This window comes from Electrophorus electricus, unplaced genomic scaffold (genome assembly GCF_041902795.1).
Source record: "Electrophorus electricus isolate QZ-2024a unplaced genomic scaffold, ASM4190279v1 Scaffold70, whole genome shotgun sequence".
Classification (NCBI taxonomy): Eukaryota; Metazoa; Chordata; class Actinopteri; order Gymnotiformes; family Gymnotidae; genus Electrophorus; species Electrophorus electricus.
In genome coordinates, this window is record NW_027658787.1 from 416,794 (window position 1) to 442,500 (window position 25,707).

Here is a 25,707-nt window from a genome sequence, read left to right on the forward strand (position 1 = left end):
ACTGGCTGCTCAGTCCCAACATGTAGGGTGCTATTCTTACTATTCTTATTCTTCCGTCATGAGAGGGAGAGAGACCAGGAGAGCGAGAAAGTTAGATAGATAGATAGATAGATAGATAGATAGATAGATAGATAGATAGATAGATAGATAGATAGATAGATAGATAGATAGATAGATAGATAGATAGATAGATAGATAGATAGATAGATAGATAGATAGAGAGAGAGGAAGAGAGAGGGAGCGAAAGAAGGAAACGGAGAGGAAATGAAGAAAGGAAGAGAGAACAAAAAAAGGAGAGAAAGAGGGAGACCAAGACTGTGTGTGTGTGTGTGTGAGAGAGAGAGAGAGAGAGAGAGAGAGAGAGAGAGAGAGAGAGAGAGAGAGAGAGAGAGAGAGAGAGAGAGAGAAAAAGGATCATAGAGACGGGAGTATGTGAATTACCATGTGATCCACACAGGCTCTGTTGCTCTGACCTGGTTTCATTAGTTTTTAGTTGGAAAAAACACTTTCATACAAAAACATGCACACACGCACACGTGCGCGCACGCGCACACTCACTCAAATCAGTTCCTCAGCCAACATTCAAACCCTGCAGAGAGCGCAGGCACGTGTGTGTGTGTGTGTGTGTGTGTGTGTGTGTGTGCGCGTGTGCATGCGTGTGCGGTATATGACACACACACACACACACACACACAGTTATTAGAGCAGGAAAATGAGTCAGTGTGTCTGTGCAGCAAAGTCACAGGTTGAACAAACTAATGCTTTTTCACTGGTGCTCAATATATATACAGTACTATGCAAAAGTCTTAGAGCAACATTAGATTAGCTGTTTCAGCAATGTTATAATGACCATATATAATTATTTCTATTAATATACAGAGACAATACAGGAAATGTTTAAAAAACAAATTTCAGAACAAAATGGCTTCTATAGGCAAAAGTCAATATTTATTGTGATCTCTTTAAGCACATCTTGAACTCTTTTGGGGAGACTGTCCTGAAGTTTTCTGAAGTAATCTTGTATATTATAGCAGGCTTCTTTCAACACTTCCCAGAGTTTTTCTTTAGATTTAGGCTGCATTTTCCTGCTATTGCTTAATTGTTAAGGGAGGTCACACTAAATACTCGCCACTGTATCTTATAGAAGCTGTTTTTTAATACTGCATAAAAAGTTCCAGTATTTTCTGTTTGTATTCTAATAAAGAGACTGAGATTTAATTATATATGGTCACTACCATTGCTAAAATAACAACTCCAATGACCTAAGACTTATGCACAGCACTGTACAAAGCACAAATTATACAGAGACAATGGCAGGGGTCACATTTCTAGGTAGGAAGGATATATATGTGTTTTGACCCAACCAAACTGTTGTTTTTACGTCTTGGGGGTGGGGGTGGGGGGTTCTGAGTCTTAATTAGGAGGGTCAGACCCCACAATCCCCGCTTGTAATCCGAACCAAGACTGTATATATATCCTACAACTGCTCTGGATATGCTGCATGTAAATGTATTAACAGCCACTAAAATAACTAGCATGAAAGGATCAGTTATCACCCATTCCTCTTTATGCAGTACAGTGGGAGTTGGCTACTGTATTACTTGCAAGAGTTATAATCAGCTGTACATTGGAGAAACCAAGAGTTTCTCAAGAGTATTGTCACTTGTGTGTTTGAGTGCTCAGAGTGGTTCATTTGAGTATTGGAAGTGATGTGGGCAAAATGGGAGATGTGTTTGTATATTCTGGAGTGGCCAGTTTTGAGTATACTGTAGTAATGTTTTGGAGTGTTGAAATATAGGAAGTGTAGTGTTGGATTATTGGAATATTAGTAGTTTTGGATGGTTGATTTGTGGCAGGGTTGTGGCATTTTAAGGTGGAGTGTTGGAACATTGGGTTTGGGATATCTGTGTGAGGGGGCATGGTATTAGCACATTATGGGTGGAGTATTGGAGTGTTGGGCATGGGGTACTGCTATGGTCAATGACAGGTGCTCCAGAGCCACCCTCAGGTGGGGGGGTGGCAACTTTAACTCTCCAAACTGAAGCACTCTGCTTGAGAGTTGAGGTCATTGGTAACAGGAGATTACCTTATGGAGCAGGAATGGTAATATAGACCACAAACCATACAAACACTCTTATGTGCTCTTTCTTTCCCTCTCTTTCTGTCTTATCATGCAGATCGGTGTATGGCTACCTGGTTTTGGATGGCCGGCCGGTAGGGGCCTGACTGTAACTAGTAGAATGGCCTCCTTCAGCTCTATGGACAGACACATCCAGCAGACCAATGACAGACTGCTCTGTATCAAACAGGTAAGCAGGAGCTGCTCAGGGACATACCCACAGTAGTCCTCTCCTCTCCTTTCATCTTCTAATTAATTAGGGAAATAATTCTCATGATGACAATCAATGATGTTTGTACAAATGTTGTGGCATGTGTGTATATACCTGCTGCTGCTTGGTGCATGCGTGTTGTTCAGAGTGGTGTCTGTGGGAGTGTGTTTGTTCAGACTGTTGTGCATGTGTGTGTGTGTGTGTGTGTGTGTGTGCATGCATGTGTTGTGGTTGTGGGTAAGGGGTAGGGGCACTGGTAGCTCAGCGGTTAAGGTACTTGACTTGTAACCAGACAGTTGCTGGTTCAAGCCACCACTGCCAGGTTTCCACTGTTGGGCCCCTAAACCCTCAATTGCTCAAGTTTGTACTCAATCATAGTTGTAAATCGCTTTGTAAATCGCTCAAGTTTGTACTCAATCATAGTTGTAAATCGCTTTGGATAAAAGCGTCAGCGAAATGTAAATGGTTATCTGTGATTTGACTGTGATGTTGATGCCTAGTTTGTGATTGCTGGGACATGCTTGTGCAAATGAACATCTATGGAATGTCAGTACCAGGCACATGCACGCATGCACGCACACACTTGCACTCAAACACACAAGATCCTCTAGACTATGTTACTGACTGTGCCAGTTCACATAATTCAGTGAACACCAGTGCCTGCATGTAAACATACACACCCAGACACAAACAAAGACATCAGAGCAATATATACACGCATAGGCACACATACTACAGCACTGACTACACAATGGTGTATGCCATATATCAGCTCATGGTGTATGCCATATATATCTGCACACCAAATACAAACTCCAGCACCTTTGAGTGCTAGAGATGCACCCACACACACTTGTGTTCAGTTACTGTCATTGTGATGTGTGGATTTGTTACTATGTGTTACTATGTGTGTGTGTATGCATTACACAATAATCATAGTTTTAAACATAGTTCCTAATACAGGAGAAATTGTGTAGTTGTTTATTTCTTATCTTTTTCAGCACTTACAGAACCCGGCAAATTTCCAGACGGCAGCAACAGAGCTTCTTGACTGGTGCTCAGACCAGCGAGCATTTCAGAGGCCCTTTGAGCAAAGCCTTATGGGATGCCTGACGGTGAGGTCAAAGAGTTCATCTAACGATCCGTGACAAACAGCAGAATTTACGACCTGTAACTGTGCAACCAGTAGCAGAAGCCCCTCCTCCCCTAACCACTTAGAAGCACCTCCTCCTGCTCATCCTTATGTCTGAAGAGCTGTAGAGCACTGAACAGTCCTTGGGTTGGGGATGTTACTAATAATCAGTAACTGCTCATTTAAACGACAACTGTCTAGGCCAATCAGAAAACATGACCAACAAACTCTCTCTCATTCACTGTCAAGAATGCCTGTGTATAACCGTGTTTGCAAGAGAGTATGATGGTGAGCGTGAGAGATGGTGTGTGTAAAAGGTTTGATAGTGTGTGAGACAGTATGATGGTGTGTGTAATCGGTTTGATGGTGTGTGTTTGAGAGTATGATGGTGAGTAAGGTAAGACTGAATAATGGCCTCTCATAAAACCCTGCTGTGTTTGTGTGTGTGTGAGTGTGCGTGTGTCCACCCAGTGTAATTAGACCTAGTATCCCCATGCACTGTGTCACTACCCATAAATCCTGAAAAGCAGAATGGCCAACCCCCCCACACACAGACACAGTCCATCCCATTCTAACCACCCCATTCTACCCAAAGCAAGCATGGACCAGATTAGAGCTGCGTGTGTTAAAGTTAGCTTCAAAATACAGTTCACAGAACCCTCCATAAGATGATATTTCTATACAATTTCTTATATATTTCTTATACAATTCTGGCAAATATATCTTTCTTTTACTGTGTGATTTTGTGTGTCTCAGAGAGTGCTGTAGTGTGGTGTGGGTTGAGTCGAAGCTGGTAATTACACACTGTGGAGACATGGGGCCTCCCTGCTGTACCACCAGGTGTAACCTGGCACAGAATCTGCAGAGTGATTGTATTGTGTTTGTGTGTAACATTTTTTGTATCTATAGTATATGATATGGTGTGGGTGGGTGTGCGTGTGTGTCTGTCACTTGTTCTGAGTAGTGGTTAGAATGGGATGTGTGAGTCTGTGTATGTGTGCGTGGTTGTGTTTTTGTGTCTGTGTGTGCTTGTTAGTTGTGTGTGTGTGTGTGTGTGGTGGGGTGGGGGGAGGGTTGGCCATGCTGCTTTTGAGGAATTTATCGGATTTATCAGTGGTGACGCATTGCATGCAGATACTGGGGCTAATTACACTGTGTGGTTTGCGTGTGTGTGTGTGTGTGTGTGTGTGTGTGTGTGTGTGTGTGTGTGTGTGTGGAGAACACCCTGCATGTGTAACTGTTTATGTAATCTTTATCTACATGGGGTGTATGTATTAAGTGTGGTGTGTGTGTGTGTCTGTAATGCTGTGTAGCACTCTTCAGAGGCCTGCTGGTCTCGTCCTGTTCCAGACTAAGCCATTCCACACCACTGCTTCTCTCTTTTTTTAAATGAATCATTCGCAATTAAGCACACTTCATACTACACAACTTTCACCAATGTTTCACTGTCAGGACCAACACCTGATCTTGAAAGCATGTTTGGAAGGTATTCAAGAGAGAGGCAGAATGTTGGCAGATAAGTTCTGCTCAATTGTCATTCTATAATGTTGGATCAAAACAATTAGTGGAAAAGGATGAGCACTAGAGCTCCATCTGAGAATAGTGAGCATGATAATGATTCTGGAAAACAGGCTTTCCTTCCGTGTAAATGCGAGCAGGTTTAAATATAGACTCTGAGCTCAGGGAGTCTTGTTCACTCCCACTAATGTTCCTGCCCTAGAGAGGTACAGAGTGCAAGTTTATTCCATTGACTGCTTTAAAGTCAAATGTGTAGTTCTAATGTAGTAGTTTATCAGAAACACTAATTAATTTATAAAGTAAGCAATTAATTTATGAGTGTATGGATTAGCCTGTTGGTGTTTGCTAAACTAAATTTGGGGATATGAGGTCATTAATACTGGCTATTCAGTACTGTTCATGTAAAACATTGTTAGAAGTTAAGATGGAGTAAAGAGTCTCACTTCCTCTGTCTGGATGTCTCACTCCCACAGGTGGTGAGCCGTGTAGCCACTCAGCGAGGGTTTGATATGGATTTGGGGTATCGGCTGCTGGCTGTGTGCGCTGCCAACAGGGAAAAGTTCACGCCCAAATCTGCAGGTAGGACAGGATAATCTCACACTTCCCCTGCTCTCTCTCTCCTCCCCTTTCAGTGCTGTCCTCTTTCCCCTCCTCTTCATGTGGATGAGTTTTGGCACTGCACTGTTCTGAAAAAATAATCTCAGCAGTTTGGTCTGTCTCAAACTGACAGCTTCTATCATATTTCTATTGGCAGCTCATGATGGTTAGATCACACAGACTCTGTTTTTTCTGTATTGTGTTTTATTTGCTTGATTTTTCAATTCCTAAAATCACTGTGCACACTACACTTTTAGACAACGTTCACAAAATACATCTGTGTGAGCACGTAAGTATAAACACTTACAAAACACGGTTGGCAGTAAGAATGGGACGTATCATTCCTGTGTGTGCCTTATAGCCCTGACATGCATTTGAGCAGTGATGAGACTAATTGTGCTGCTGTCTGAGGATTTCAGCTTCTGTTGCTCTTTCTGCTGTAATCCTCTGGTGGATAATTGGCTGTAATTGATGTTTACTTTAATTGTTGCTGTGGAAGGTCTATGTTATCGTCTGAGAATGTTTCTGACCTCACCAGCCACTTGCAAAGTGTGCTCACTAGTACACCATTGAAACCTCTCTGTTGTTGCTTGTCGTTGAATGCCTCTGTGTTTTGGGGCCTTCCATGACTTCACTGTTATATACCAGGTCTTCTGTCATGATTACAGTCCCTTCACTGGCTCACTGTACACCTCCTGGAACTTTTCACTGAGTTACTATAGTGAAGAACACTGTAGATTCCAGTTGTTTTACACCAGTTAAGACAATTTTTTTTCTGCAAGAGATGTCAGACTACAATGTAATGCTAAACACACATGAACAGGTGCTTGTATTTTGCAGCAAGCTGAAGAATGTAGATTCCAGCTGTTTAGCATTAAGTTAATAAGGCTGATTCAGACTGTCTAAAGAATATACATACTGTTTAGAGATGCACAGATTTATCGACCAACTATAGGCATTGGCTGATAGACCAAAAATTGGCTGATGGTTAACAATGATTTGAAATTTACCACAGTTAAGACCCATCAATCTTGAGCATCGCATATGTGATAGGTGTGCACATAGAAGTGTCTACTGTGTGAAATTTTTCTCCTTTGTGAAAGCAACATTAAATATGTATTTTGCAAACATTCCTCTATGAAAATTTCACAAGGAGCATCTACTATTAAAAATTTTAACACTACCAATTTGATTGCTAACCTCAATACGTGGCAGAGGAATGAATCTGAAAACATTTAAATCTGGTCCAGTCAAGAAGACTGCAGTAATGCTAAATAACGCTTCTCACTAAAACAAGCAGTGTTACTGCACGATAGCAAAAGAAAATATAGTTCAGATAGCACAAAGTCAACTTCAAATGAAAGTGAATGTAATCCCCTCTTTAGTTCTATATCGATCAAAAGAGTGAGACATATATTCATTTCAGTCAACAATGATGGAAATAACTGTTTTGCAGAATAGAACTAACTGTTGCATTACATTTCAGTTGAAAGTTGCAAATCAAAGCAAAGGTTAAATAGAGCTCTTTACAACAGCTGTTATCACAAAGCATCTTAACATGCATCTGGGTCCAAGCCACAATATAGCAAGCCAAAGGGGACAGTGGTGAGGGAAAAACTCCTTACGTCTGATAAGAAGAAACTTCATCTGGAACCAAGACTCCAAAAGGGGAACCTATCCTCGTCTGGTCAACACCGGACAGTATGATGACATTTTTAGTGAGCAAAAAATAACAACATATGTGATCTAGGAATAATGATCACAGCAAGTGGGGGGATTATATTGGCATTGTCTCTAATTCTGAAGTGTGACATGGCAATAGCGTGTCAAGTACCAGGTCTGGTGTGTCAAGTACCAGGCCAGTTTGGGAAAGTCAAGGGTCTCCTCCGTCAGGCACACAGTAGCAAACAGCCTCATCGTGGTCCAGGTACAGGTGGGCAGGAAAGCAGATGACCTCATGGTAGTAGATTCTGGTCCAGGGACATGACAGGGAGGCTCAGTCTCAGTTGGATTCCACCTGAAAGGCTAGAGAGGCTTGATCTCCATTGGATTCCAGCTAAAGGAACAGGGAAGACTCAGAGACCAAAGAGAGGAAGAAGGACAGACAGGAAGAGAAAGGATGTATATTTGTATTAGATGTGCAAACAAATACATATGTGAGCACAGTACATATAATTGAAAGTTGGCTAGAAGATCAAGCAATATAGTTATGATCTAGCTCGGTTTATGGATTGGCGGTGTATCAGGATCCAATTCTGAGGCAGGGTGCGCAGTCCAAAAATGGGGTGTTGAGGCAGGAATAAAGAAATGTTTGGCAAAAGTGTAGAGGCAGAGAATAAAATGGCAAAATGGAGAGAAGAGGATAAACAATACAGTAAATAGTCACTTACTATAGTGATGAATGTGGCAACATTCATTACTGAAAAAATGTGTACAGGTCAGAATGACTTGACCCAGTGTGAGGACCCCGATGAGGGGCATGGGTGTAGCCCTGATGGAAAGGGCAGTTGTGTGCGAAGGGACACATGGACAGTGTCACGCCTCTGAAGGGGAGGTTGGTGTGACAGAGCTCATCACTTAGGATGGCCAGAGAGCTGGCTCTTTGGTTCAATGGTCAGAACTCATGTTTACTTCCTGTCAGCCTTGGGTTTGAGTCCTGGGTAGGGTGGCTGCCTTCAGCCTTTGTTACAAGGTGATGTTTGATTATAGACCTTAATAGCTAAGTTCTATATGATAGAGCTTTAACTAGTTTTAATGATCTAGGAATATAGCTAATCCATGTTTATTTTATCCCTGTGGAAGCAATCCCTGTTTTAGTTATATACTAATCAAAAGACTGAGGATAAGGCCATACGTTTCCATCAACAATGATGGAAATCACTTCCTTACAGAGTAGAACTGTTCTATCATGACACAGAAATAAGTATTAGATTCAATGGTATCATTGTGCAGAGTACAGGTACAGTGCCAATGATGCACAGTCATAGAGCATAATGTTATATAATATGTATGGAAAAACCATGTACAAAACAAGCAGATGCTTTATGTGTTATGATGACCCCAAGGGAGTGTCTTTAAAATGCTGATTTTGCAAAAGAGTAACACTTTTAAAAATTCAGTAAATAGGCTTGTTGATCGATACAGTCAACATCAATATATGTTGCAGTTAAGGCATGGACAGTATAATGTATTTTTAATGCAAAGTGAAAGTTTAAAAGCTGTACTGACAAGAATTCATGCTATATTATTTGAGTTTATTTTAATGATATTTTTTTTCAATATTTCATAACCGGCATGTGTATATACATTTTATGGCATTACATCCATGAAACTTGTGTACTAAACATAAACTGCAAGTGTGTGTGACTAAACTGATTCTGAGCTTGGCTCAGCAGAAAGGAAAGTTACAAGGAGACCTTCTGACACTAAATTCACCTCCTGTTAAATCTGGCAACATTGATGTTACTTTTATGAAACATATACGGGAAACAAAAAGCAGACCCAAGAATATATTGCTGAAATGATTTTGACCTTTGATCAACATCATGAAAGTTACAAGGGGATGCACTTTACATTTGTTTGGATTGTAATTTACTTCTTATTTATTAGGGTGGAATCCTTTTGTAACAGCATTCCCCAAACAATTGATATTGTATCAATATTAGCATTGTTTTTGTTTTCAACAAAAATCAACTAGCATTATTGACTAGAAATGTCTGTATTGGTGCATTAATGTTATGATGTTTGTAGCAAAAAGTTTAGAGAAATTCTCATACATTGATTAGGATTCACTCAAATTTCCCTCTTCTAATGGGCAAAATTTCTTTCCTGATGAATGAATCACTGACTCGTTCATTTGGAATGCCACTGACTTCTTTGTACAAACAAATCAGGAAGTCTGTTATGACATTGTCAGAGAGGGGAAGCAATGACTGAGCCGTGTTCAGGATCCTAATTGAATACAGTGTTCCTTTAGATAATGTGATCTTGGAGTTAATGCGTTTAGCTGGACTGTCAGGACCACTGGCTCCATTGCAGACTAGAGCATATGGGCTCAGGCCAGAGCACTGTGGTAATGGAATCACTGAGCAGTTAAGTCGTCAGCATTTCATCTTGACATACCAGATGTATCCAGCATTAGACATCTTTACATATACCATGACAAAATGTGAATCTAAATCTGAATGCCTCAGTAAATGAGGTTATAGTTGGTTTACGAATATTACAAATCATTATCTTATGAGATCTAGGCCAGAGGGAATGCCTTTTTTTGGTCATATATACATATACAGTATAATAAAACACTTATCCCAGCTTCTTTGTGAAGAGGGGTCAGAGCACAGGATTAGCCATTGTACGACACCCCTGGAGCCATGTGGGTTAAGGGCCTTGCTCAAGGATCTAACAGTAGCTGCATACCAGGACTAGGATTCAACCTACAAATTTCTGATTGCTAGCCTAACTTGCTATCCTCTAGCCTACCACTGCCCTTCAGCTTCAGCTTACTTGTTCTCCATTAGTGTTTATATTTTCTTACAAACATGATTTGCATGATTTAACTGCTCTGACTTTGTTTGCTGATGTGTGTTCAGTTGAAACCAGTGTGTGAGGCCCATTTGATCTGCACAGCTCTTTCACTCTGTATTACACTCCCTCCTGTTTGTCTACAGTGTTTAATTTGCCAGATACACAGCACATAACATAACATGCATGTACACACACCATTTATTTCCATACAGAATACTCAGTCTGTGATTTTCCCTGCAGTCTGCTTGTGATTAACACAGAACTTCTTTTGCTCACTATGATTCAGCTCTGGTGTCATCTTGGGTACAGTTCTAGTGCTGTCAGGGTTCAGCTCTGATAGTGTGCAGGTTCAGATGTGGTATTGTCTGGGTCTAGCTCTGGTGTGGTTTGGGTTTACAGCCAACATGCCTGGAAACAGCATGCTTCTCCCTCCTCAGCCAGCTGAAACTCAAACTCCCTGCTTCAGTCCAGACAAATCGAGAATAAAGACAGCCCACACTGCTAAGGGAGTTAATTCCACCATCTGGGTACTAATTCAGATAAGACTCTTGAGACATGCCTTCTCTGACTTGAGGGGCAGTGTTTTTTATATGCTTTACTTGAGGCACGAAGGGTGTGAGATATGGTACAGGTAAGAGAAGTGCTTTCAGGTAGGAAGGGGCATGTCCATTTATGGCTTTGTAGGCTAATGTCAGGTTTTAAAATCTGATAATAATTATAGTTATAATAATAATAAACTGGTCAGCTGCTTAATGTGGTTGTCAAATGACAGGGATTCGTCAAATATAACATCTAAATTCTGCATGCTTTAGGTGGGCAGCAGAGGAAAAAAGCCCAAGGCTTCATTTACTAAAAGGGGTAAAACGTTATCTGGAGCAACAACCAAAACCTCTCTTAATAGCATTAAAGCTGTAAGAAATAATTTGCTGTCCAATCCGTGATAACATCCAATCTAAGAGCCCAGATAACCTATGAACCTCATTAGGTTTAAATGCAAAGTAGAGCTGAATATCATCGGCAAATATGTGATATGCAATATTGCTGATATGATGTTTTATAATCTGTCCCAAAGGCTGCATGTATAAAGAAAGTAGCAGGGGCCCCAAAACCAAACCATGCTGGACACCACAGGATAAGGGAGAGGAAACTCCAATAGACACAGTACACAGTACAACTTCTCTCAGAAATAAAATATATGAAGCAGACTAAGGCTATACCTTAAATATGGTGGTCTACTCTGGCAAACACTTGAACTAAGGTCGAGTAACATTAGCACAGAATAGTTACCTGCATCAAAGGATATTAACATATCATTCAAGTCTCTCAAAAATGCAATCTCAGTAGAGTGCCATTTCCAAAAGCCAGACATATCATGGCTCTTGTGCCTCTTCAAAGCAGCAGTGAGTTGTTTGGCCACAACTTTCTCTAAAATCTTTGCTAAAAATGATTTTAAAATGATTTTTTAAAAAGTTTAGAAAAAAATGATTTTAAAAAAGTTTAGAAATAGGTCTATAGTTCTCGTGTACAGCAGGGTCTAAATTTGGTTTCTTCACTAATGGCTTGATATACGCATATATAAAATAGGAAAGGACACATCCTGTACACAATGAATTAATAATAGACAATACCGCAAAGCCAATAACAGGTAGAGCTTTTAAAAATAACGAAGATGTTATTATATTCAAGGGACTAGATGATGGCTTCATTCTCTTAATCAAATCCATCAAATATCCTAAGATAACAGATTGTAAAGAGTCCAGAACAATAGGATATGAAGGGGGGCTAATGAGCATAAGCAGGTCACAGACTGAACAGTGTACCTGAGAGCTTTTACCTTGTTGACAAAGACTGAAAGAAACATTTTATAATAATCGACAGAAAAAACATTATAAATGTGGAAAAGGGTGGTGAGTGTTATTTATAGTATCAAAATCTTTGGATTTTACTTTGAAGAAGATAGCAATGTAAGCCATCCAGGCTTCCTTTGCTGATACATTGAAAGAAAAACAGAATTTTAAGGTACAAGTGATGTACTCATTGCCCAGTGCCTTTCCATACACTTTCCAGACAGTGGACATCGTCTGTCACCCACGTAGTGTTGCAGATGGCTCTAGTTCTTGCCTTTTGACTTAATTTGTCTTCATCACCTAGCACTGACAGAGAAGTGCTGAGTAATGCTCTGTATCATTTGTCCTACTGAGGTCAAAGTGTTATCAATTCCAAAATTCCTGCATTTAGGATGAAGTGATAGAGGGATAGAAAGACAGAGTGTCAGTGGTCAACAATAGATTTAGGTCCCTAACACAACAAGAAACGAATGTAGGTAACAATTGCTTGGCAGAGCCCCCCCCGCTCTGGAACAATGAGTGAATTATGGGAACAGCCCACTGGTGAAAAAGAATAATTAATTTGAAGTCTTCTCACTTCAAAGATATATTGACTTTATGGATGTAGTGGTCCTTGGTAACATACACAAAAACACACATGACAGAGTACTCTGTCCAGAAACGTCTGTCAGGGTATGTTTGTAAACCATTTTATATATACAATTTAAATTAATTGAATCCAACCCTGAATGCTGATGGTAATTACTGTGTGTGTGTGTGTGTGTGTGTGTGTGTGTGTGTGTGTGTGTGTGTGTGTGTGTATGTGTAAGAACCAGAGGTCTGGAGCGGACTGGTCTATCTGTTCTTTGCTCAGCTGGAGCTGGCCCAAGACTCACCCTGTCTCTTGTAACCTCACAATGCACCTCCCCGTCACAGACATGAAATGTGATCTCCGCTCTCTCTCTCTCTCTCTCTCTCTCTCTCTCTCTCCTTATTTATCCCTTTCTCTGTGTGTCTCTCTCCCCTTCTTTCTTTCTCCTATCTATATCTCTCTCCTGGTCTCTTTTGGTCCTTGTTTTCTCTCTCTAGCCTCTGGCAAACTAGCTGTATTCTGAGTGAGTACGAACGAGTATCACAGTGTGTGTGTGTGTGTATGGGAGAGAGAAGTATGGTGGAAGAACCAGCATGGATCACAGAAAAAAAGGAGATAACGTCAATAACAGCTGCGTTTAACACAGAAGGCGGTCACATCAGCCACAGCTGCATTTTACACGGGTGAGAAGATTACTATTCGCTTTGCCCTGGTCTTGGACCGCCCCCTCTCTCTCTCTCTCTCTCTCTCTCTCTCTCTCTCTCTCTGTTTGTCTCCTTTCTCATTCTCTCCATCACCCCATCTCTTCCTTTCTCTTTTCTCTTTTTCTCTCTCATTAAAGTGTTTCTATGGCATGTAATGTGGAGTTTCCAGCTAGTTTCTCTCTCTGTCTGCAGTGCTCATGGCCCATGTAGAGGTTACTATCAGTGATTCAGGGTTGGACTGGTTTAGCCTGAAAAGCTTAGATTCAAGGTATGAATTATAGATGAGCAGAGTTCTGTTGCTGGACAACAGACAGAAAGAAATGGTGGATTGAGAAAACTCAGGGGATGAAAGAAAGAATTAGTGAAGGCTTAGAAAGTAACACAGTCAATTGGACATAAAAAGAGAGTGAGTTTTAGTCATTTCAGTGATCATTAAGTAATGGCACTAAATATGGCCAGCAAATTATACTGGATTTGATTGGATACAATATGATTGTATGGGAAAGGAAAGACCACATTGACATAGAGAAACAGGTAAGAAGTTCCTAACTGATGCAGTATTGATGAGATGGAGATGTGGGATAATCCCAGCTCTGCCTGCCAATATGGGACAAATATGGGAGATGAAATTGTTTCCTTGTTCAGCTCAGTCTGGGACATTCGCACCCTGTTTTCTGTCTGTATGTTTATTATATTTTACCTCCACAACAACACTACAACATGCATTACACACTTTACTGGCCTCTCGCTGGTCTGTTGGACTTTGTTTGGGTTCATGTAATCAGTGCAGTTTTATGATCTGTATATGTTTAGCTCTGCCTCTCGATCAGTCTGGTCTCAGTAAACCCTGATGATCTAATGATTACACTATACACACACACACACACACACACACACACACACACACACACACACTCTAGCAAACATGTCACACATGTACATGTGTCTGTCCAAATGCAATACTATTTTTATGCTTTTGATATTTCTATAGCTAAATATTGCTGAACATAAACCTACATTGAACCTTTGAACTTTTAACCAAATTGAACTTTTAACCAAATGCTCTTCTAGGTTTCATAGAAAACTGTTAAAATAGAAATCCCCTAAAAAAATCCCTAAAAAAATATCATTGTGATATGCAGGAACAAGCACATGGACCTCAGTATGTGCTGTGTGTGTGTGTGTGTGTGTGTGTGTGTGTGTGTGTGTGTGTATACACACTGCCTGGCCAAAAAAAAGGTCACACACTAATATTTCGTTGGACCACCTTTAGCTTTGATTACAGCACACATTTGCTGTTGCATTGTTTCCACAAGCTTCTGCAATGTTACAACATTTATTTCTGTCCAGAGTTGCATTTAATTTTTCCCCAAGATCTTGTATTGATGATGGGAGATTTGGACCACTGCACAAAGTCTTCTCCAGCACATCCCAAAGATTCTCAATGGGGTTCAGGGGTGGACTCTGTGGTGGCCAATCCATGTGTGAAAATGATGTCTCATGCTCCCTGAACCACTCTTTCACAATGAGCCCGATGAATCCTGGCATTCTCATCTTGGAATTTGCCCGTGCCATCAAGGAAGAAAAAATCCATTGATGGAATAACCTGGTCGTTCAGTATATTCAGGTAGTCAGCTGACCTCATTCTTTGGGCACATAACGTTGCTGAACCTAGACCTGACCAACTGCAGCAACCCCAGATCATAGCACTGCCCCCACAGGCTTGTACGGTAGGCACTAGGAATGATGGGTGCATCACTTCAGCAGCCTCTCTTCTTACCCTGATGCACCCATCACTCTGGAACAGGGTAACTCTGGACTCATCAGACCACAGACCACCTTCCATTGCTCCAGAATCCAATCTTTATGCTCACAAGCAATTTGAAGCCATTTTTTGCTGGTTAGCCGCACTGACAAGTGGCTTTCTTAAGGCTACACAGCTGTTTAGTCCCAATCCCTTGAGTTCCCTTTGCATTGTGCATGTGGAAATGCTCTTACTTTCACGATTAAACATACCCCTGAGTTCTACTGTTGTTTTTCTACGATTTGATTTCACCACACGTTTAAGTGATCGCCGATCACGATCATCCACATTCCTTCCTCGAAGACGTTGTTTTTCCCACTGTTCTTCCACTTTTTAATAATGCGTTGGAAAGTTCTTAACCAGATTTTAGTAGTTTCAGCAGTCTCCTTAAATGTTTTCTCTGCTTGATGCATGCCAATAATTTGACCCTTGTGAAACAGATTAACATCTTTTCCACAACGACAGGATGTGTCTTTCAACAGGGTTGTTTAACAAATGAGAAGCTACTCACTGCATCAGTTAGAGTTAAATAACTTGTTGCCAGCTGAAACATAATCACCCATGCAGTAATTATCCAATGGGAGGATCTTACCTATTTGCTTAGTTAAATCCAGGTAGTGACCTTTTTTTGGCCAGGCAATGTGTGTGTGTGTGTGTGTGTGTGTGTGTGTGTACATATATATGTACATTTCAATATCTTGATATATTTCGACTGTGAATGAAGATCAAGTTATGCATACTTCATGTCAGAGTCTCCCTCATGTGGTTCAGGAGAGTACTGCAGGAGTGTGGGCGTGAAACAGAATGTGTCTGAACTATTGCTGAGCTATAGCTACGGGCTATTGCTCCCTCTTGTCTGTTCCTCTCTTGTCTGTTCCCCTCTCTCTCTCACTCGCGCTCTCACGCTCTCTTAATGCCACACATGCTAGCCAGCTGAAAGTATTTCTTTATTGTTCATTTTTAACATATTTTCAAAGGTTCATGCATTCAATGGACGCCTAGATAAACACAAACACATGCACACACACAAACACAGATGCATTATTGATTCATGCTGTACTGTCTGACAGGCATCTCTTTCTGTCTGGCTTTATTAATTTCCCATTCTGTATATCTCTCTCCCTGCCTGTCTCTGTTGGAAAGGATGTTAGAGTCACAGAGATTGAAGTGGACCATAAAACTCACAAACACAACCACAGCCATCAGACACACACACACACACACTCATACACACACACACAAACACAGCCATCTAATCATGGAGTGTGTATGGGTGGTTCATTGGAGATCAGAGCTTCAGTTGCTCGCCTTGAGGGTTTCATGAGGCACTGAAAAAGAGAGTGACAGAGAGAGAGAGAGAGAGAGAGAGAGAGAGAGAGAGAGAGCGAGAGAGAGAGAGAGAGAAAGCAGTGTTGTTGTTTTTTTAAGCCTGTGGCTTTATATGGAGTAGGACAAAGCATTGATAGCTTTGATCCTGGTCAAAGTTCACCCAGTTGAAAGTGGTCTTATCAGCTGGACATTCAGAGCAGGACTGGCAAGGGGTCTGTGTTTCAATTACAAACCAAACACTTCCTTCTAGTAACTCACATAATCACTTGGAGTCATGAAAAGGGGAAATTGCTAAGTGTGTTCACTGAGTGTTTACCGAGCATGTTTACTGAATGTGTTTACCGACGCCACTGCTGATTGGTCGTACCTGGTCAAAACCAGAGTGAAATTCTTCAGGGTTTGTTTTCTTCCTTTAATAATGTGTAGTCTTACATTTCCTCCATTCCTTTATGACCAGTCTCCATCCTTCACTCTTCTACCTCCATCCCTCCATCTTTCTCTTCAACCTTCACCACTCCTTCTCCTCTACCGCCATCCTTCCATCTCTCTCTCCTCTACCTTTTATACCTTTATTTGATTCTCCTCTGCTGCTGGAGAAAAGGAAAAGTCTTTCAGTGAATCACTGCTAAAGAGGAGACCAGTGGGATCTGTTAGTGTCACTTTAACTCTGCTGAAGAGTCACACAGGCAGCACCGTACCTTTTACACCGGCTGGGGTACCTCTGCATAGTGTGTGCTTCTACTTAGAGTGTGTGTGCTTTTGCGCAGTGTGTGTTTTGCAGCTGTCTTGACCTTGTTTCAGAGTTGAGTTGAAGAACTGTTAGGATCCACCAGTTCTCTGCCAGTAGCACAGGGCCATGATATCAGCTGCAGTATCAGGAAAAATAAAGCATATGTCTGATGATTGGGCCAGTTTAAAAGAATCCATCTATGTAAAAGGCAAAGGACTGACACACTTGTGCACAGGAGGGCTACTTCCACCTTTGACACACCAATTCAACTTCTAAAATTGAACCTTAAAAAACAATGACTTAAACATCTGTATTTGTGATTAATTTTGTAGTTATGCTTTGTAGTTCTGTTTTTTTTTTAAATCAGCTAAATAAACAAACAAATAAATAAATGTTGCATGTGCTTTTTAAACTAACATCTCTCCAAAAACTGCCATAACAGAGTGCTGTCCACAAATAAGATCGGTCACATCATATCATTCTTGAAGTGAGCGTGCTGTTCATTGTTTGACGTATTAAGCTTCTTGTTTAATTAAATCATGATTATACCAATGTGAAATTATAAGACAGGTCAAATATGAATACAATCCGAATACATTATTGCTGTTATGTTGGGCGATGCAGTCATGGCTCAACAGAGACTGCAGCAGAAGACTCTGCACATGGCCCAGGGGGGCTCTGGTCTTCAGAGTGATGGAACCTGCTCTGAATCAGAACTACCTGAGGCCTCTTGCTCACACATCAAGAACCCAGTAGCAGAGTGAAGAGCTCACTCCGAGTGAGTTCAGTTTACAGATTTTCGAGGTATGATGGTGTTGAATGCTGAGCTAAAGTATATGAACAGCATTCTAATGTGTCCATGCTGTCACAGTGGCATAAAGTCATGTGGATGGCAGCCTCTGTGAAGTGGTTTTGCTTGACAGTTGGAGGGAGTGCGATTGTTATTAAGGCACATGACCAAGGGCTTCATTGTAACCAGAATGATGGTTCCTCATTTGAGCAAGTAAGGACAGCAGTCTGCTCCAGGAAAATGGTGATGATGTCCCTGAAGACATCAGCTAGGTGGGGGACGCACTTCTGGAACATGTGACCCAGAATGCTGTCGGGTCCAGCAGCTTTGTGTGGTTTCACCCTTAGTGGGTCCTGCTTACATCAGCCATAGTCATAGACAGCACCTGGTCTCCAATGGGATGTGTGATCCTCTCTGCTGCGTAAGGTTTCATTATCCACTCTTACTATGGAGCCAGTGACAGGTAATGCCTATTCTTCCAGCGCCATGTGATTCTCATATGCAGCAGCATCCATAAATCTGCTGCAGTCAGTGCAGCTGAAACAGTGCTGCAGAGCTGAAACAGCTCCTTCTGTCTTCACTTTTATGGGTTTTCTGACTGTTTGTTTTTCCCAGTTTCAGCAGTGGTTGTTGTGAGGCATCAGTAGTACAGAGTCTGAGCTGGAGGCAGAGGACAGTCCTGTGTGCGCCTTTTGTGTTCATGTAAACATAAGCCAGTGTTGTTGGGATGAAATGTTTGTAAAATTTGAGAATGTTTGTTTTTCAGATTCACATGGTTGAAATTGAATAGAACAACAATGAATTGCTCCGAGTGTTTGTTCTGGAGTAAGCTGGCTGTCATATACTGCCTCCAGTGTGTCCTTGGCAATAGCATTTGGTGCTGTGTAAACTAATTATGTAGATGGCCCAAAATTCCCTGTGGTGGAAATGGGGGTGTCACTTTTTTGTCTATTCTACTGCTGCAGAGCTATAGCTACAAACGACAGATGCGTTCATGCACAAACCTTTGTTCCCAGACGCACAGTTCACTTCCTCTGGTCCTCCCAGACAAAGGGTTGCTGTTTGTGACTACAGATGTTGGAAGGATTAATGGTGGTCCCAGCATATATCATTCTTAGTCCAATACAATTCTTTACAATTCTTAGTCGTATACAATTAAACTAGACTTGATGCATCACATTTAGTTTTTCATGTTGATTTTAATAATTACAGTAGTATTTAACCAAATCATTTGAGTATTAGGAACAGAGCAAATATGAAGCGGTAATGTCATTATATGCCTATTAAGTTTACATGTAAAAATCATATATTCTGCAAATGCAGCTTTGGCCTATTAAATAATTAGGTGGCACTAACCCATTTATAAAACCCTGGACATGCCACTGAATTTGAGTTTGTCAGTTTGATCGGCTGTCTTGGGTAGGAGTTTTTTTGGTGTTTTTTTTTTTGCGGAGTGGGTGTATTATCACAAGGCTCCACTAGAAGCACAACACACTTGACATTTCTCTCTACAAAGGAGATTCAGATGACAAGCTCTTTTTCCCTGCAGTGAGCTGTATGTCCTGCAGTCTTTGGTGCTACACTGGTCCCTGCTGGCCAAAATAAAAATCACTGCAGCATTGTTATTCAAAGCCCATGCTAGTCAGGTTGCTGGTTTCCCTGCTGTAACACACTTTATTTAATTGAGAGAGTTTGCTATTGAATCGGTGTGAAGGGGTGAAAGGGGTGTGCGTGTTATACTGCATGTGTTCATGACTGTGTGTGTGTGTGTGTGTGTGTGTGTGTGTGTGTGTGTGTGTGTGTGTGTGTGTGTGTGTAGCTCTCCTGTCTTCATGGTGTGAGGAGTTGGGGCGGCTCCTCCTGCTTCGGCACCAGAGGAACAGACAGAACGATCCTGCGGCAAAAACTCCCATACAGAGCAGCATGAAACCCGCACTTAGCCATGGGTCAGTCTCACGCACACACACACCAGCCTGAGTAGCACTGAAACCAGCACATAACCATTAGTATTTCACACATAGGCATGCATACATTCATGCATGCATGCACAAACATGCACGCACGCACGCACACAGACCAGCTTGAGTAACACTGAAACCAGCACTTAACCACATATCAGACGAGCGCGCATGCGCACACACAAATATCAGCCTAATCAGCAAGAAAACACTACTTAACCACTGATCGAGCACTCACACTCACATTTTTATCCTCTTAATAATGTTAGAACCTCTATATTGTAATTATCATTTATCCTTATTATCCCTATTTATTCAGTAAGTTGTACACCTGAATTCTTGTCTGTATTCTCTTTCTGTTTCTATAGCGATGGATCTTATCCATTTGATTCTGTTCCTTGGCAACAGAACACTAATCAGGCACCTGGATCAGTCTCTGTAGTAACCACTGTCTGGGGTGTGACCAACACCTCCCAGAGTCAGGTGAGTGTGTCAGGTGAGAGTAATTGTTGTTTGTGGGTATTCATATATGTGGGTATTCATATATGTGTTTGTGTGTGTATGTGTTAGGTTTTGGGGAACAATATGACAAATCCCAACCCCCATATGAACCCTGCTAGTAACCCAATGGCTGGAGGGATAGGAGGGGCCATGACCCCAGGGCCGTTTCCTGGGCAACAGCAGCAGTTCTCAGCCAAGGGTGGGGGCAATGAGAGCTACATGCAGCAGGGCATGTATGGGAGGGGCAGCTACCCTGAGCCAGGGGCATACGGGGGCAGGTCAGTATCTGGGAAGGGTCATACTCACACTGTGGGGCACTGTAATATTCCACTGTCCTTAAGTTATTTAGTTTTATTATTAATATATATTTTTTTAATTTGTAGAATTATTTGCATTTATATATCGTTAACAATGCTTTTGGTCCAAGTTGGGATTTACTTCATAATATGATGTCTCTCTCTAGTTATGGGGGAGGTACTAATGGCCCTGGTGCAATGGGCATTAATCCAAACTCCCGCCCCCATTCTGACTTCAGCCAACCAGCTGCTGCTGCTGCTGCTGCTGCTGTTGCTGCTGCAGCTGCCACAGCAACTGCTACTGCCACGGCAACAGTTGCTGCCCTTCAAGAGACCCAGAACAAGGACATGAGTCAGTATGGGCCAGTGAGTTAGTCACACACACACACACACACACACACACACACACACACATACATATATATACAAAAACACAGAGTCAATAAAATTTGAGTGCAGACACTCACAGTTCACAATGCTGCACGCAGTTCCATTACTGCATGCACCCACAGTACACACACCCATGCACACACACAAAATAATGCACTGAGACGCACTAATGATGCACTATATCTTCCTTCCCTAGATGTGCTCTTCGTTCCAGATGGGTGCGAACCAGACGTATGGGGGGCAGTTCCTTAGCACCGCTGCCCCACGAGGACCCCCAGCTCTCCAGAGCTCTCTGACCCCAGGGGGCATGGCAGGTACTCCCATGGGCATTGGACAACCCCGGGGGCAGATGGGGCCTTATGGAGGTCAGAGAATGCCCCAGCAGGGTTACCCCAGTGGCCGCACACAGAACCTGCCTATGAAGAGGCCCTACCCTGGAGATGTGAGTGCACCTGGCCTCTGTGCACCTGTGGGAGGAGCTACATATCAACTAGCCATAAGTGACACCTCCTGTTTCTGTGTTCCCAGGCTAGCTATGGCGGGCAGCAATGTGGACCAAACGGACAGTTTACACCCCAGCAGGGGCAGTACGCTGCACCAAATGGCTCCAGGTCCTTACTCTCCCCTAACTATCCCAGCCAGAGGGTCCCAGGGCAGGGGCAGAACCCTGGGCAGTACCCCCCCAGTGGGCCAGGCCTAGGGCACTTCTATAAGGTTAGTTTACCATCCACCACTAGCACAGTTTATAGAAAGATATGCCAAGAAGTTTAAAATTTTAGCCCTTACCTGGAAACCAACTTATGACAATGTAATATTTCAAATATCATATCTGTGTTTGTGTATGTGTGTGTGCATGCCCTGTGTGCATGCATATGAGTGTGCATGCCCTGTGTGTGTGCATGTGTGCTTACATGTGTGTGAACTCACGCATGTGTGTTTGTGTAGGTGTGTGTGAGCTGCTCTAAAACATGTCCTCTGTCTCTCCAGCAGGAGCCTTTTAACTCTCCGAGTAATAACTTCAGTGGCAGCTTCCAGTACAGTCAGGGGAATACGAGCGGCGTGCGTACACTTATAACACAGCTTTGCCCTCTGTTTTTTCATAGTACAGTTTCCTGGCAAACCAGCTAATATGATAATATGCCTTGCTAGTATGACTATCTGAGACCCTCTGGGTTGTTGTAATAGGTGTATTATTTGCATTATGTTTACAGCCTACAAGGCCAATGGGTAACTACTCCCATTCTCCATTGCCGGGGAACCCCACGCCCCCGATGACCCCAGGAAATAGTATTCCATCATATCTGTCACCAAGTCCGGATGTTAAACCTCCCTTCCCTCCAGACATCAAACCTGGCATGAGCTCTCTGCCGCCCCCCAGTGAGTGCCAAAAGCCACCATGGCTATCAAGACCTTGGAAAATGCCCTCCTGTTGAGTTTATTTCTAAATGTAACTAAATACATCTGAATCTAACATGCAGAGAGCGGCATCAGTCTTTGCACCATTGGACTCTGCACCACACTGAAACCATCGAATAGGCTGTGAAATGTTGTTTGTAGGCATACTTGGCAATGTGTTTCCCTCTTCAAGCTTTTCTGCTGAACTGCTTTTGCTGTGCTGATGTGCTGAAGCTAGAAGGTGCTGTGCTCCTGTGTGCAGGTAGCTGTGGGGAGGAGCTGAGGTTAACATTCCCTGTGCGGGACGGTGTGGTGCTGGAGCCCTTCAGACTGGAACACAACCTGGCCGTCAGTAACCACGTATTCCACCTGCGGCCCTCTGTCCATCAGACCCTGATGTGGAGGTGAGACACAAACACAAACACTCACTAAACACACAAACACTCACTCACTCTCACACACCTTGTGCTTACCTTGTGGAGGTGTGTTTTACTTGCTTGTGGTGACACTCACCTTCATAGATAGCTGCACATGGTCACCTGGCCAGTGTCAGCACTAGGTCTATCTGGACTTGACTAGGTCAATGCCTGAATTACAGCTCCCCACATTTGTTCTGAGGGACTGTCTAAAATTATTTATGGAAAGTTTTGCAAAATCTTACAAAATCTTGTTTATTGTACAAAATGACTTCACAAATGTACGCCACTGAGAAAAAAAGAGATTTAAAAATATGTTTATATGTTTATATGCTTAGCATTTATAATTGGTTATGGGTATTTTAAAGGTAAATTGGATTCAGTGTAAGACCTGCACACTAAAATGTGTATGCGTGTTTGTGTGTGTGTGTGTGTGTGTGTGTGTGTGTGTGTGTGTGTGCGCATGTGTCTCAGGTCTGACTTAGAGCTACAGTTTAAGTGCTACCATCACGAGGACCGTCAGATGAACACTAACTGGCCTGCATCGGTGCAGGTGAGCGTCAATGCCACACCACTCACCATCGAGCGCGGAGACAACAAGACATCCCACAAACCCCTGCTCCTCAAGCAAGTGTGCCAGCCTGGAAGGAACACCATCCAGATCACTGTCACAGCCTGCTGCTGTGTAAGTGGCACTTACAAATCATTTTTCAGTGCAGCTCAGTATGACTAACCTTTTCTCACTGCTGCAAACTGTAATATTCTTAGATTAACATTTTCAGGATAATTACATTATGGGTGTTCTTAAATGGTCTATCATTTAAATACTCTTAGATGCAGTATAATGTTGAGTATATTTCAAGTAACTTCTTGAGTTCACTTAGATAGAGTAACATTTTGCATACATAGTGTTCTATGTGTCGGTAATTAGACAGTCATTTAAGTACTATCAGGTTATCATTTGGAATACATTTATGTCAAGTAATATTTTGACTGTACTTGAATGTACTATCATTTTAGTACTCTGTTGAGTAGCATATTGAATACATATTGACAAATGATTAAAAAAAAAAATCACACTGTCACAGAGGTGTTTGTATTTAAGGTATCTAATGTGTGTGCATTTTTTCCCCCTGTAGTCGCACCTATTCGTGCTGCAGCTGGTGCACAGACCGTCTGTGCGCTCCGTTCTACAGGGTTTACTGAAAAAACGCCTGCTGCCTGCTGAACACTGCATCACTAAAGGTATATGCAATTGTGTATGTTCTAAATAGAGACACAATTACTGCATTTCTAAATATTGACACAATTACTGGAAACAATTACCTCATTACTAAAAATATACAATTATTGTAAACACAATTAATGCATTACTAAAAGAAGATACAATTACTTTAAATACAATTACTGCATATTACAAAAAATATACAATTACTGAAACTGTATTACTACATTACTAAAGATATATAGTTATTGTATTACTGTTACAATTTATAAAGATTACACATTACATTACACACAGCTCTTACAGTTGGATCACTACAAATCGCTACTCTCCTTCCTACATCCATTCCTCATCCCTGTGTACCTGTTTGCAGTGAAGAGAAATTTCAGCAGCGTCGTGGTTTCTGCTGGTACTGGTGGTATAAACAGCGAGGATGGGGTGGAGCAGACAGCCATTAAGGTCTCACTGAAATGTCCCATCACATTCCGGCGGATCCAGCTTCCGTCACGGGGACATGACTGCAAACATGTGCAGGTCAGAGAGACTCGAATACTCCAACACTGAGTACATATTCACACGCAGCCCATCACACATTCAGTATATAGCCATACACAGTACAGGAAACACTAAAAACATAACCACACCCAGTGCCACACACGTTCAGTACAAGCCACTCCCAGTGACACATACACTCAGTACACAGCCATGTCTAGTACTGCACACACTCCAGTACACAACCACACCAGTCAAACATACTCTATTGTGATCTTAACATTGCTATATTGTTACCACTAAATGAATCATAAAATGGAATTTGTATGTGACAAAAGAACAGTTCTTCTGTACATGAACGTCTAGTGAGAAGACCTACATTGACAAACCCAAATGATGATCATCACTGTGTCTTTTCACAGTGTTTCGATTTGGAATCATATTTGCAGCTAAACTGCGAGAGAGGAACCTGGAGATGTCCTGTGTGCAAGTGAGTAGCTCAACATTATAATACAGAAATTAAACATTATATTACAAGCATATTCCATTATTGCAATCATATTAAATTACAAATTACATTAATAAGCAAATATATATCATAATACAATTTCAGCAAATAAGTATAATACAATTCCAGTAATTGTACCTCAGAAAACAATTAAAAATAAAAAACAGTAATATAAAAGAGTAATTTACCCCTGTCATGCAGTGGTTGTTTACTGAGAAAAATTTCTGAGGAGGCTGACACACAAATGAATGCTAATCAGAGCTGTTTTTGTTATCTTACTAGACAATAACACTGTATTTACCAATTCAAAAACACAGCCCATACCAGACCATCACACAGTTAGATCATTCTTCAGCAAATGCTCCACGTTATCCAGCCTTAACCATGAACAAAGAAGGGCTAAGGACACCCACACACACTAGTGAATTGATTCATGACACAACCCTACATAGCTAGCTTTATTGTATTTAAATATGACTGTGTATAAGTATAGAACAAAGCTGGGGTTTTATTTGCATTCTTTTGGACTTTTTAGCAGCTCTTTTATCAGATACAAATGGTAAACCAGAATTTCCTTCTTTATTCTGACTGAGGAGGCTCTGCACCTCTTGTCTACTCCTATTTTCCTGTATGATTTATGAGCACAG

General features: G+C 41.7%; 1 protein-coding gene across 10 annotated transcripts in view; it reads left to right on the plus strand.

Annotated features, from left to right (window-relative positions):
* The window catches only part of LOC145643261 (zinc finger MIZ domain-containing protein 1-like), a 67,572-nt gene that overhangs the window by 33,211 nt on the left and 8,654 nt on the right, over nt 1–25,707 (plus strand). For 5 of the 10 annotated variants that reach the window (XM_081709669.1, XM_081709668.1, XM_081709666.1 and 2 more), the window contains 16 exons: nt 2,178–2,309; nt 3,332–3,445; nt 5,454–5,559; nt 19,699–19,825; nt 20,206–20,320; nt 20,408–20,616; nt 20,802–21,000; nt 21,221–21,466; nt 21,553–21,738; nt 22,012–22,083; nt 22,236–22,401; nt 22,682–22,823; nt 23,310–23,520; nt 23,975–24,080; nt 24,434–24,594; nt 24,975–25,042. In XM_081709669.1, coding sequence (XP_081565795.1) covers nt 2,241–2,309; nt 3,332–3,445; nt 5,454–5,559; nt 19,699–19,825; nt 20,206–20,320; nt 20,408–20,616; nt 20,802–21,000; nt 21,221–21,466; nt 21,553–21,738; nt 22,012–22,083; nt 22,236–22,401; nt 22,682–22,823; nt 23,310–23,520; nt 23,975–24,080; nt 24,434–24,594; nt 24,975–25,042 — 2,297 coding nt within the window. In that variant the 5' untranslated portion in view covers nt 2,178–2,240. Of the gene's footprint in view, nt 1–2,177; nt 2,310–3,331; nt 3,446–5,453; nt 5,560–12,760; nt 12,837–13,019; nt 13,206–19,698; nt 19,826–20,205; nt 20,321–20,407; nt 20,617–20,801; nt 21,001–21,220; nt 21,467–21,552; nt 21,739–22,011; nt 22,084–22,235; nt 22,402–22,681; nt 22,824–23,309; nt 23,521–23,974; nt 24,081–24,433; nt 24,595–24,974; nt 25,043–25,707 lie in introns of those variants that run through there. The other 5 variants (XM_081709671.1, XM_081709672.1, XM_081709674.1 and 2 more) reach the window with 5 other exon arrangements.